Below are 13,816 nucleotides of genomic sequence, written 5' to 3'. Positions count from 1 at the left end.
CCCCGTGTAATATCACACGTGTAATACAGACACTCCTCCCCGTGTAATATCACACGTGTAATACAGACACTCCCCCGTGTAATATCACACGTGTAATACAGACACTCCTCCGTGTAATATCACACGTGTAATACAGACACTCCCCCCGTGTAATATCACACGTGTAATACAGACACTCCCCCCCGTGTAATATCACACGTGTAATACAGACACTCCTCCCCGTGTAATATCACACGTGTAATACAGACACTCCTTCGTGTAATATCACACGTGTAATACAGACACTCCTCCGTGCAATATCACACATGTAATACAGACACTTCCCCCGTGTAATATCACACGTGCAATACAGACACTCCCCCCCGTGTAATATCACACGTGTAATACAGACACTCCTCCCCGTGTAATATCACACGTGTAATACAGACACTCCTCCGTGTAATATCACACGTGTAATACAGACACTCCTCCGTGTAATATCACACATGTAATACAGACACTCCCCCGTGTAATATCACACGTGTAATACAGACACTCCCCCGTGTAATATCACACATGTAATACAGACACTCCCCCGTGTAATATCACACGTGTAATGCAGACGCTCCCCTGTGTAATATCACACGTGTAATACAGACACTCCTCCGTGTAATATCACACGTGTAATACAGACACTCCTCCGTGTAATATCACACGTGTAATACAGATACTCCCCGTGTAATATCACACGTGTAATACAGACACTCCCCCGTGTAATATCACACATGTAATACAGACACTCCCCCGTGTAATATCACACGTGTAATACAGACACTCCCCCGTGTAATATCACACATGTAATACAGACACTCCCCCGTGTAATATCACACGTGTAATACAGACACTCCTCCGTGTAATATCACACATGTAATACAGACACTCCACCGTGTAATATCACACGTGTAATACAGACGCTCCCCCCGTGTAATATCACACGTGTAATACAGACACTCCACCGTGTAATATCACACGTGTAATACAGACACTCCTCCGTGTAATATCACACATGTAATACAGACACTCCCCCGTGTAATATCACACGTGTAATACAGACACTCCCCCGTGTAATATCACACATGTAATACAGACACTCCCCCGTGTAATATCACATGTGTAATACAGACACCCCTCCGTGTAATATCACACATGTAATACAGACACTCCCCCGTGTAATATCACACATGTAATACAGACACTCCCCCGTGTAATATCACACATGTAATACAGACACTCCCCCCGTGTAATATCACACGTGTAATACAGACACTCCCCCGTGTAATATCACACGTGTAATACAGACACTCCCCCGTGTAATATCACATGTGTAATACAGACACTCCCCCGTGTAATATCACACGTGTAATACAGACACTCCTCCGTGTAATATCACACGTGTAATACAGACACTCCCCCGTGTAATATCACACGTGTAATACAGACACTTCCCCCGTGTAATATCACACGTGTAATACAGACACTCCTCCGTGTAATATCACACATGTAATACAGACACTCCCCCGTGTAATATGGTGGGGGTCCGCCTGTCAGTGCTCAGACCATACGCCACACACTGTAGCACATTGCTCTGCATGGTGTCATCCCAGAAGGAAGCCTTTTGTAATGATGATGCACCAGAAAGCTGCAGTTTGCTTCAGACGATCAGAACATACGGGCGGCCACACACAATATTCACATTAAGGGGCAATGTGGCCATTTTCCCTTAGGGGTGTAGTAACGTGTGAGATCATATACTGTATATGTACATACATATGTGGGTGGGGGAGGGGTCCTCACGCTTCCAGGCCTCTGATTATTGGTTTATTTTGCAGGAGTACCTGCGGGGTCAATACTACATGTATTCAGTGAGTATGCCGTGTCCGCTGTGTGTGGTTCCCCTCCTCCGCCATCCTCCATTGTTCATGTACCGCAGCGGTGTGTGGTACCGCTATATGACTGTCGGGGCCCAGTGTAACTCACCGCCTGGAGGTGACCTGTGACTGTTCCTGCAGGTGCAGTCGGTGCGGAGCCTCAACAGCCCAGACGGAGACTTCCCTTTTGAGATCGTCATGAAGAATGGGAAGAGGAAGTTACTGGTGAGCTGCTCGGGGGCGGGACTACAGGACAGGAAGTGGAATACTGGCCTAAAGCAACCAATCAGAGCCCAAGGCAGGGGAGAGAGAGCTGGGGTTGGTGGATGTGGGCTCCTCCCCCACTTCCTGCCTTCATAGTGTGCCCTATGGAAGGTGCAATGGACTAGTTGTCATGAACCCTTGTCTACCGGGGGAAGGGGGGGATAGTGGAGGAGGGGGTGTTCCCCGGACCCCGGGTGTCTGACCCCTGTGTGTCACATGCAGAGCGCGGAATCGGAGGCTCTACGGGACGTGTGGCTCAAGCTCCTCTGGAAATCCATGCAGCTCCCTGGCCCCGGACACGCCACCTCCTCCTGCATCTGGTAAGTGAAGGGTTAATCATCCACCATCATTACAACGGGATGGACGAGAGGAACCGTGAGTATAAGGAGGCAGGAGGGAGTGTGCTACTGCTCTCAGGTTTCAGCCTTCTAGCAGGTAAGCCTCATATCCGGGCTGACACATTCCCGGGGGCGGGCGTCGTTACCGGGGGTCATCAGTGGTATAAAGTGACCCTGCTGTGTTTCAGGTATGACATCCCGAAGATCATCTCTGCCTCTGATAGGACCTCGCGAGAAAGCGTCCCGGAATCTGCACCTCAAGGTGGTAATGTCCGGACCCCCGTGTTACATTACATCCCAACCCCCCGTGTTACATCACATCCCAACCCCCCGTGTTACATCACGTCCAGACCCCCCCGTGTTACATCACATCCTGACCCCCCCTCGTGTTACATCACATCCCGACCCCCATGTTACATCACATCCAGACCCCCCCGTGTTACATCACATCCAGACCCCCCGTGTTATATCACATCCCAACTCCCCATGTTACATCACATCCAGACCCCCCCGTGTTACATCACATCCAGACCCCCTGTGTTACATCACATCCCAACTCCCCATGCTACATCATGTCCCAACCCCCCCGTGTCACATCACATCCAGACCCCCCCGTGTCACATCACATCCAGACCCCCCCGTGTCACATCACATCCAGACCCCCCCGTGTTACATCACATCCAGACCCCCCCGTGTTACATCATATCCAGACCCCCCTGTGTTACATCACATCCCAACTCCTCATGTTACATCATGTCCCAACCCCCTGTGTTACATCACATCCCAACCCCCCGTGTTACATCACATCCCAACCCCCCGTGTTACATCACGTCCCGACCACCCCGTGTTACATCACATCCAGACCCCCCCGTGTTACATCACATCCCGACCCCCATGTTACATCACATCCAGACCCCCCCGTGTTACATCACATCCAGACCCCCCGTGTTACATCACATCCCAACCCCCCGTGTTACATCACATCCCAACCCCCCGTGTTACATCACATCCCAACCCCCCGTGTTACATCACGTCCAGACCCCCCCGTGTTACATCACATCCCGACCCCCATGTTACATCACATCCAGACCCCCCCGTGTTACATCACATCCAGACCCCCCGTGTTACATCACATCCCAACACCCCGTGTTACATCACATCCCAACCCCCCGTGTTACATCACGTCCAGACCCCCCCGTGTTACATCACATCCTGACCCCCCCTCGTGTTACATCACATCCCGACCCCCATGTTACATCACATCCAGACCCCCAGTGTTAAATCACATCCCAACTCCCCATGTTACATCATGTCCCAACCCCCCCGTGTTACATCACATCCAGACCCCCCCCGTGTTACATCACATCCAGACCCCCCCGTGTTACATCACATCCAGACCCCCCGTGTTACATCACATCCAGACCCCCCCGTGTTACATCATATCCAGACCCCCCTGTGTTACAGCACATCCCAACTCCCCATGTTACATCATGTCCCAACCCCCCGTGTTACATCACATCCCAACCCCCCGTGTTTCATCACGTCCAGACCCCTCTGTGTTACATCACATCCAGACCCCCCGTGTTACATCACGTCCAGACCCCCCGTGTTACATCACATCCTGACCCCCCCTCGTGTTACATCACATCCCGACCCCCATGTTACATCACATCCTGCCCCCCCCCTCGTGTTACATCACATCCCGACCCCCATGTTACATCACATCCAGACCCCCCCGTGTTACATCACATCCAGACCCCCCGTGTTACATCACATCCCAACTCCCCATGTTACATCATGTCCCAACCCCCCCGTGTTACATCACATCCAGACCCCCCCGTGTTACATCACATCCAGACCCCCCCGTGTCACATCACATCCAGACCCCCCCGTGTTACATCACATCCAGACCCCCCCGTGTTACATCACATCCCAACCCCCCCGTGTTACATCCTATCCAGACCCCCCGTGTTACATCCTATCCAGACCGCCCGTGTTACATCACATCCCAAGCCCCCGTGTTACATCACATCCCAACCCCCCGTGTTACATCATGTCCAGACCCCCCCGTGTTACATCACATCCTGACCCCCCGTGTTACATCACATCCTGACCCCCCGTGTTACATCACATCCTGACCCCCCGTGTTACATCACATCCAAGCATTGTTGACCTTAGGGAGATCAACATATCCACTGCGGAGACACCATCACGTGTTTCTCAACGCAGTGATTCTAGAGCATTGCCCCCTGGGAAGTATGCAAATAAGAAAGCCGCGGAGACACCATCACGTGTTTCTCAACGCTGGCAGGAAACTAGCCAGGTCTTTCACCGGGAAGGAACAACCACGGGAAGGGCAGTCTCCAGTCAAGGAGACCACCTATACCAAACATGGTATCCATCCACAGACAGCCGTTTCGGGGTATTTGCCCCTCATCAGTGTGGAGTAGATTCCTACTCCACACTGATGAGGGGCAAATACCCCGAAACGGCTGTCTGTGGATGGATACCATGTTTGGTATAGGTGGTCTCCTTGACTGGAGACTGCCCTTCCCGTGGTTGTTCCTTCCCGGTGAAAGACCTGGCTAGTTTCCTGCCAGCGTTGAGAAACACGTGATGGTGTCTCCGCGGCTTTCTTATTTACATCACATCCAGACCCCCCGGTGTTACATCACGTCCCGACCCCCCTCGTGTTACATCACATCCCGACCCCCTCATGTTACATCACATCCCGATCCCCTCATGTTACATCACATCCCGATCCCCCGGTGTTACATCAAATCCAGACCCCCCAGTGTTACATCACATCCAGACACCCCGTGTTACATCACATCCAGACCCCCCGTGTTACATCACATCCCAACTCCCCATGTTACATCACATCCCGATCCCCTCATGTTACATCACATCCTGACCCCCCGTGTTACATCATATCCTGACCTCCCGTGTTACATCATATCCTGACCCCCCGTGTTACATCATATCCTGACCCCCCGTGTTACATCACATCCAGACCCCCTGTGTTACATCACATCCCAACTCCCCGTGTTACATCACGTCCAGACCACCCGTGTTACATCACATCCCAACCCCTCCCTTGTTACATCACGTCCCGACCCCCCCGTGTTAGATCACGTCCCGACCCCCCCTTGTTAGATCACGTCCTGACCCCCCTTGTTACATCATTTCCTGACCTCCTGTGTTAGATGACATCCCGACCCCCCCCCCCCCCCGTGTTACATCATGTCCTGACCTCCTGTGTTAGATGACATCCCGACCCCCCCCCCCGTGTTACATCATGTTCCGACCCCCTGTGTTACATCACTTTCTGACCCCCGACTCACAGAACCTCCTGATGTTACATCCCGTCTCCGCCACAATCCACCCCCCCATACATCCTGTTTTGAGTCTGTTGGAAGTTGTAGTCAGTGACCGCTGTCCTCTCCATAGGAATCTCCTCTCCTATGCATGACTATCATCTTCTGAAATCCAGCCTTGGTGATCACAGCGGTAAGATGGACAACCCACCTTGGACCTATGTGCGTGAGGCCCCCGTGCGTGAGGCCTATGGGAGGTGACGGCCCTCTCTGGTGAGGCCCCCGTGCGCGAGGCCTATGGGAGGTGACGGCCCTCTCTGGTGAGGCCCCCGTGCGCAAGGCCTATGGGAGGTGACGGCCCTCTCTGGTGAGGCCCCCGTGCGCGAGGCCTATGGGAGGTGACGGCCCTCTCTGGTGAGGCCCCCGTGCGCGAGGCCTATGGGAGGTGACGGCCCTCCCTGGTGAGGCCCCCGTGCGCAAGGCCTATGGGAGGTGACGGCCCTCTCTGGTGAGGCCCCCGTGCGCAAGGCCTATGGGAGGTGACGGCCCTCTCTGGTGAGGCCCCCGTGCGCGAGGCCTATGGGAGGTGACGGCCCTCCCTGGTGAGGCCCCCGTGCGCAAGGCCTATGGGAGGTGACGGCCCTCTCTGGTGAGGCCCCCGTGCGCAAGGCCTATGGGAGGTGACGGCCCTCTCTGGTGAGGCCCCCGTGCGCAAGGCCTATGGGAGGTGACGGCCCTCCCTGGTGAGGCCCCCGTGCGCAAGGCCTATGGGAGGTGACGGCCCTTCCTGGTGAGTCATGTGATCACCAGGCACAATCCCTCATGTGTCCTTAAACATTTTTTCCCCGCAGGAAGTGAAGATGTCAACAATTCGGACGCTTTGTTCACGGACTACAACATCCCCACATCCTGGATCTGCCCGTCCTCACCTGTTGCAGCTCCTGAGGCTTCTCCTCCTGTGTCTCCTGTTCTCTCTTGTGGTTCTGAAAGATCCTCATGTCCTGGTAAACTGTTATTTACAGTACCATCAACCCCTCCTTCACTGGCACCACCTGCAGTTTCCTTTCCTTCTCATGGCACCACCTGCAGCTGTCCCTTCTTCTCATGATGGCACCACCTGCAGCTGCCCCTTCTTCTCATGATGGCACCACCTGCAGCTGCCCCTTCTTCTCATGGAACCACCTGCAGCTGCCCCTTCTTCTCATGGCACCACCTGCAGCTGCCCCTTCTTCTCATGGCACCACCTGCAGCTGCCCCTTCTTATCATGGCACCACCTGCAGCTGCCCCTTCTTCTCATGGCACCACCTGCAGCTGCCCCTTCTTCTCATGGCACCACCTGCAGCTGCCCCTTCTTCTCATGGCACCACCTGCAGCTGCCCCTTCTTCTCATGGCACCACCTGCAGCTGCCCCTTCTTCTCATGGCACCACCTGCAGCTGCCCCTTCTTATCATGGCACCACCTGCAGCTGCCCCTTCTTCTCATGGCACCACCTGCAGCTGCCCCTTCTTCTCATGGCACCACCTGCAGCTGCCCCATTCTTCTCATGGCACCACCTGCAGCTGCCCCTTCTTATCATGGCACCACCTGCAGCTGCCCCTTCTTCTCATGGCACCACCTGCAGCTGCCCCTTCTTCTCATGGCACCACCTGCAGCTGCCCCTTCTTCTCATGGCACCACCTGCAGCTGCCCCTTCTTATCATGGCACCACCTGCAGCTGCCCCTTCTTCTCATGGCACCACCTGCAGCTGCCCCTTCTTCTCATGGCACCACCTGCAGCTGCCCCTTCTTATCATGGCACCACCTGCAGCTGCCCCTTCTTCTCATGGCACCACCTGCAGCTGCCCCTTCTTATCATGGCACCACCTGCAGCTGCCCCTTCTTCTCATGGCACCACCTGCAGCTGCCCCTTCTTCTCATGATGGCACCACCTGCAGCTGACCTTCCTTCTCACTCACCCCCTGCACTGCCCCACCTCCCTGTGGCACCACCTACTCTACAACTCCTCTTTATGGCACTGCCTGCTGCCCCCCCTCACCACGAAGTCATCTGCTGCTGCCCCTCCTATCCAAGGCACCACCTGCAGCTGCCCCTCCTCACGGTGCCACCTCTTGCAGCCTCTGCCTCCTCGCTGACCACCTTGTCACCCTCTTCCTTTCTGTATCCAGCAGATGCTACTCTTTGTCTACCTAAAACAAAACATCTCTATCCTGGAGGAAATGAAAGTGATGACAACTCTGACAGCATCTACGACGTCCCCACATCCCGGATCTCCCGGTCCTCTCCACCTGCTGCAGCACCTGAGCCTTCTCCTGTGACTCCTGTTCTCCCACATGATGAAAGATCCTCATCTCCTGGTAAACTCCTGTAACCCCCTCCCCTCTACAGTACCACCTCTAGCTGCGCTCCTCCCCCCTTCACCACCTGCTGATGCCCCTCCTCTCTACGCCACCACCTGCTGCTGCCCTACTCCTGCTGCATCACCTGCTACTGCCTCTCCACTCTACGGCACCACCTCCAGCTGCCCTCCTCCCCCCCTTCACCACCTGCTGCTGCCCCTCCACTCTGTGCCACCACCTCCAGCTTCCCTACTCCTGTTGCATCACCTGCTACTGCCCCTCTATCACGCTGCACCACCTGCTGCTGACCCTCCTTTCTGTGGCGCAATCTGTTGCTTCCCCTCCTCCTATACCACCTTCTTGTACTCCTCCTGCAGTGCCACAATCTGCTGCTGCCCTCCTCTTATACCACCTTCAGCTACTCCTGCAGTGCCACAATCTGCTCCTGCCCTCCTCCTATACCACCTTCTTGTACCCCTCCTGCAGTACCACCACCTGCTGCTGCCCTCCTCCTATACCACCTTCTTGTACACCTCCTGCAGTACCACCACCTGCTGCTGCCCTCCTCCTATACCACCTTCTTGTACCCCTCCTGCAGTACCACCACCTGCTGCTGCCCCTCCTCCTATACCACCTTTTTCTACCCCTCCTGCAGTACCACCACCTGCTGCTGCCCTCCTCCTATACCACCTTCTTGTACCCCTCCTGCAGTACCACCACCTGCTGCTGCCCTCCTCCTATACCACCTTCTTGTACCCCTCCTGCAGTGCCACAATCTGCTCCTGCCCTCCTCCTATACCACCTTCTTGTACCCCTCCTGCAGTACCACCACCTGCTGCTGCCCTCCTCCTATACCACCTTCTTGTACACCTCCTGCAGTACCACCACCTGCTGCTGCCCTCCTCCTATACCCCCTTTTTCTACCCCTCCTGCAGTACCACCACCTGCTGCTGCCCCTCCTCCTATACCACCTTTTTCTACCCCTCCTGCAGTACCACCACCTGCTGCTGCCCCTCCTCCTATACCCCCTTTTTCTACCCCTCCTGCAGTACCACCACCTGCTGCCCCTCCTCCTATACCCCCTTTTTCTACCCCTCCTGCAGTACCACCACCTGCTGCTGCCCCTCCTCCTATACCACCTTTTTCTACGCCTCCTGCAGTACCACCACCTGCTGCTGCCCCTCCTCCTATACCACCTTTTTCTACGCCTCCTGCAGTACCACCACCTGCTGCTGCCCTCCTCCTATACCACCTTTTTCTACGCCTCCTGCAGTACCACCACCTGCTGCTGCCCTCCTCCTGTACCACCTTCTTGTACCCCTCCTGCAGTACCACCACCTGCTGCTGCCCTCCTCCTATACCACCTTCTTGTACCCCCTCCTGCAGTACCACCACCTGCTGCTGCCCTCCTCCTGTACCACCTTCTTGTACCCCTCCTGCAGTACCACCACCTGCTGCTGCCCTCCTCCTATACCACCTTCTTGTACTCCTCCTGCAGTGCCACCACCTGCTGCTGCCCTCCTCCTATACCACCTTCTTGTACCTCTCCTGCAGTACCACCACCTGCTGCTGCCCTCCTCCTATACCACCTTCTTGTACCCCTCCTGCAGTACCACCACCTGCTGCTGCCCTCCTCCTGTACCACCTTTTTCTACACCTCCTGCAGTACCACTACCTGCTGCTGCCCCTCCTCCTATACCACCTTCTTGTACCCCCTCCTGCAGTGCCACCACCTGCTGCTGCCCCTCCTCCTATACCACCTTCTTGTACTCCTCCTGCAGTGTCACCACCTGCTGCTGCCCCTCCTCCTGTACTACCTGTTTCTACCGCTCCTGCAGTGTCACCACCTGCTGCTGCCCCTCCTCCTGTACTACCTGTTTCTACCGCTCCTGCAGTGCCACCACCTGCTGCTGCCCCCTCCTGTCACGAACCAGCCAGGGGAGTAACGCAGATGTTCCTCCGCTTGTTCGTTGACCTGTCAGTATGTGACGACACCGCACCTCTCAGCCTTACTCTGACATCCGTAGTACGTTGAAACCACGGTGATGCGACCTCGTCACTTCCGCCAACACGCGACGTTCCGCACCCCCAAGGGGTATGTAAGGTCTGCTTGGTGCAGTGTAACACTGCCACCGCCTGTCCATGTGGGCACAGGGAGACACGGGGAGCGAGACAGAGCTGGCCATGCTCCTCCGGCACGACATCCCGCTCGCTCATGACATGGGACTCGGGGATCGAGATAAAAGAAGCAGCTCAAGATTAAAGTATATATTTAATCACCTTAAGGGCACACTATATATACAAGATGGGATTTACAGAACATATATATCAGAAGTACAGGTATGGATGATTTAGGTTTGCAAGCAGATTCACATAGGAATCCGTTACCCTTGTTCCTTATGATTAGCCTCAAGCTGGCTCAGCACAGGGGGGCGCTGTGGAGCCACGGGTTCCTTGGGGTTTCCCTACATGTTACATGACCTCTTAGAGAAAATGCACCCTCAATATCTCTGCTCTGATTTTATGAACCTATCTACCTCCCATGCACTGAGCTATGACTGGGCTGGACATGGGCTGTGCCTTCAGTTTCCAGAAAGCTATGACTTGTCAGTTTTCCCCCATATCTCCACCTCTGAGTGTCCCACGCAGAAGATATGACCATCATATTTCTAGTTATGATCTGATCTATCCATAGCTATGAAACATGATAGGTCTGATGGCTTCCCTCCGTGAGTTATTAATTTTGGGCTGATACGCACATCCCACTATTATAAAATACAGTATATGTGTGACGTGCATCTCACCATCATGAAGCCAGAAATATGACTGCCCGATCTGTGGGTGCTACACACTCCCCAATACTGTAAGTTTTTACCCAGAGTCAGACTGACTGCAAAACTCCTGTGAAGTTGTCCTGAATCTTGCAGTTGCCCGCCCACTGCCCTGGCTGGATTGCTTTGTCAGCAGGGGGCTTGCTGGGGCTGAGCCACTTCCTTGCTGCAGGGCAGGAGATGTGTAAGTATGGAAAGTGGCAGATGACTTGCTTATATGGATGCCATATTCCTCACAATATTCCTCACAGCCACCTTCTTGTACCCTCCTGCAGTGCTGCCCCCCTTTCTGCCGCACCCCTGTCCCCCACCCTGTGACCCCCTCTCCTGTGTCCGGCAGATGCTGTGCTGGGGCGCGACTACATGACGATGGAGCAGCTCAACCTCTCCGATTCCCTGGCTCTGGAGGAAGATGGAGACTGCAGCTCTGGTACCTGCATAGATCCCTCTGTAATAAACCTCCTCCTGCTGAAGGAAGGACACCCCCAAATCCTGTGCAAACTTTACCCATAAACCCAAAACCCTACGACAGATCCCTCACGTAAAAATGGCAGCTCTGGACAGAACTGTCACATTTTGTAGTAGAATGAGTGCAGATCAAGGTGTGAATGAAGCATGAGACGTGATGCAGAACAGTGAGCGCAGCTCTGGATGTGACCTATGGACTGGACCTGATGCGAATAGTGAGTGCATCCCTGTATGTGACCTCTGAACTAGACCTGATGCAGGACAGTGAGCGCAGCTCTGGATGTGACCTCTGGACTGGACCTGATGCAGGATAGTGAGTGCAGCTCTGGCTGTGACCTCTGGACCTGATGCAGGATAGTGAGTGCAGCGCTGGCTGTGATTTCTGTAATCTGGACCTGATGCAGGATGGTGAGTGCAGCTCTGGCTGTGACCTCTAGACTAGACCTGATGCAGGATAGTGAGTGCAGCTCTGGCTGTGACCTCTGGACCTGATGCAGGATAGTGAGTGCAGCGCTGGCTGTGATTTCTGTAATCTGGACCTGATGCAGGATGGTGAGTTCAGCTCTGGCTGTGATTTCTGTAATCTAGACCTGATGCAGGATGGTGAGTGCAGCTCTGGCTGTGACCTCTGTACTCTGGACCTGATGCAGGATGGTGAGTGCAGCTCTGGCTATGACCTCTGTACTCTGGACCTGATGAAGGATATTGAGTGCAGCTCTGGCTGTGACCTCTGGACCTGATGCAGGATGGTGAGTGCAGCTCTGGCTGTGACCTCTGGACCTGATGCAGGATAGTGAATGCAGCGCTGGCTGTGACCTCTAGACTAGAACCTGATGAAGGATAGTGAGTGCAGCTCTGGCTGTGACCTCTGGACCTGATGCAGGATAGTGAGTGCAGCGCTGGCTGTGATTTCTGTAATCTGGACCTGATGCAGAATAGTGAGTGAAGCTCTGGCTGTGACCTCTGTACTCTGGACCTGATGCAGGATAGTGAGTGCAGCGCTGGCTGTGATTTCTGTAATCTGGACCTGATGCAGGATGGTGAGTGCAGGTCTGGCTGTGACCTCTAGACTAGACCTGATGCAGGATAGTGAGTGCAGCTCTGGCTGTGACCTCTGGACCTGATGCAGGATGGTGAGTGCAGCTCTGGCTGTGACCTCTGTACTCTGGACCTGATGCAGGATAGTGAGTGCAGCTCTGGCTGTGACCTCTGGACCTGATGCAGGATGGTGAGTGCAGCTCTGGCTGTGACCTCTGGACCTGAAGCAGGATAGTGAGTGCAAGCTCTGGATGTGATTGGAGTAGCAGTGTCTCCTCTTGTGTTGCAGGTGTGGAGGCCCAGTACATGCTGATGTCGGATCTGGATGTCTCCTCCCCGGGGCCGGCAGGTAAGGCTGTGCTGGAGCGGTGCAGGTGGGGTGTCATGTAGTGCAGCCTCCTGCAGTAACGTCTTCTTCCTCAGGATCCGTCACCGCTGGAACATTCCATGCCTAAAAGATACTGGATTACTGGAGAAAGGTCCAGAACATGTCTGCTCCACCTGCGCACACTGGACTGGAGCAGTACACCTCCTGACCTGAGCATGCGGGGGTCGGGGGTCTCCCATCATGTGCCAGAAGATATGGATACAGGCGGGAGTCCCTGTATATAGCAGCAGCAGAAACCTCTGTATATCATTCACTGCCGCATACCATGGACTGTATATAGGTGGGGGAGGGGGCTGCAGAATGTGGGGGTCCTACATCAATACCCCCTGGAATAAGGGAGGGTAACATGTAAATATGTATCACCAATAAATGACTGACGTCAGTGTCTCCTGATTATCCTGCACCACACTCTATATCACCTACCACAGTGTCTCCTGATTATCCTGCACCGCACTCTATATCACCTACCACAGTGTCTCCTGATTATTCTGCACCACACTCTATATCACCTACCACAGTGTCTCCTGATTATCCTGCACCGCACTCTATATCACCTACCACAGTGTCTCCTGATTATCCTGCACCGCACTCTATATCACCTACCACAGTATCTCCTGATTATCCTGCACCGCACTCTATATCACCTACCACAGTGTCTCCTGATTATCCTGCACCACACTCTATATCACCTACCACAGTGTCTCCTGATTATCCTGCACCGCACTCTATATCACCTACCACAGTGTCTCCTGATTATCCTGCACCACACTCTATATCACCTACCACAGTGTCTCCTGATTATCCTGCACCGCACTCTATATCACCTACCACAGTGTCTCCTGATTATCCTGCACCGCACTCTATATCACCTACCACAGTGTCTCCTGATTATCCTGCACCGCACTCTATATCACCTACCACAGTGTC

At 54.3% G+C, this 13,816-nt stretch overlaps 1 protein-coding gene across 5 annotated transcripts in view; it reads left to right on the top strand.

Annotated features, from left to right (window-relative positions):
• LOC142310502 (uncharacterized) overlaps positions 1–13,273 on the top strand; it is a 72,185-nt gene extending 58,912 nt beyond the window's left edge. For 2 of the 5 annotated variants that reach the window (XM_075348032.1, XM_075348029.1), the window contains exons 3-12: positions 1,869–1,901; positions 2,049–2,132; positions 2,394–2,491; positions 2,698–2,771; positions 5,960–6,019; positions 6,678–6,830; positions 7,994–8,182; positions 11,336–11,425; positions 12,791–12,850; positions 12,925–13,273. In XM_075348032.1, coding sequence (XP_075204147.1) covers positions 1,869–1,901; positions 2,049–2,132; positions 2,394–2,491; positions 2,698–2,771; positions 5,960–6,019; positions 6,678–6,830; positions 7,994–8,182; positions 11,336–11,425; positions 12,791–12,850; positions 12,925–12,956 — 873 coding nt within the window. In that variant the 3' untranslated portion in view covers positions 12,957–13,273. The remainder of the gene's footprint in view (positions 1–1,868; positions 1,902–2,048; positions 2,133–2,393; positions 2,492–2,697; positions 2,772–5,959; positions 6,020–6,677; positions 6,831–7,993; positions 8,183–11,335; positions 11,426–12,790; positions 12,851–12,924) is intronic. The other 3 variants (XM_075348030.1, XM_075348031.1, XM_075348033.1) reach the window with 3 other exon arrangements.
• Positions 13,274–13,816: the final 543 nt, after the last annotated feature.

This window comes from Anomaloglossus baeobatrachus, chromosome 5 (genome assembly GCF_048569485.1).
Source record: "Anomaloglossus baeobatrachus isolate aAnoBae1 chromosome 5, aAnoBae1.hap1, whole genome shotgun sequence".
In the NCBI taxonomy this organism is placed as follows: Eukaryota; Metazoa; Chordata; class Amphibia; order Anura; family Aromobatidae; genus Anomaloglossus; species Anomaloglossus baeobatrachus.
The sequence above is the reverse complement of the archived record's forward strand: the minus strand, read 5'-3'. Positions and strand labels throughout refer to the sequence as shown.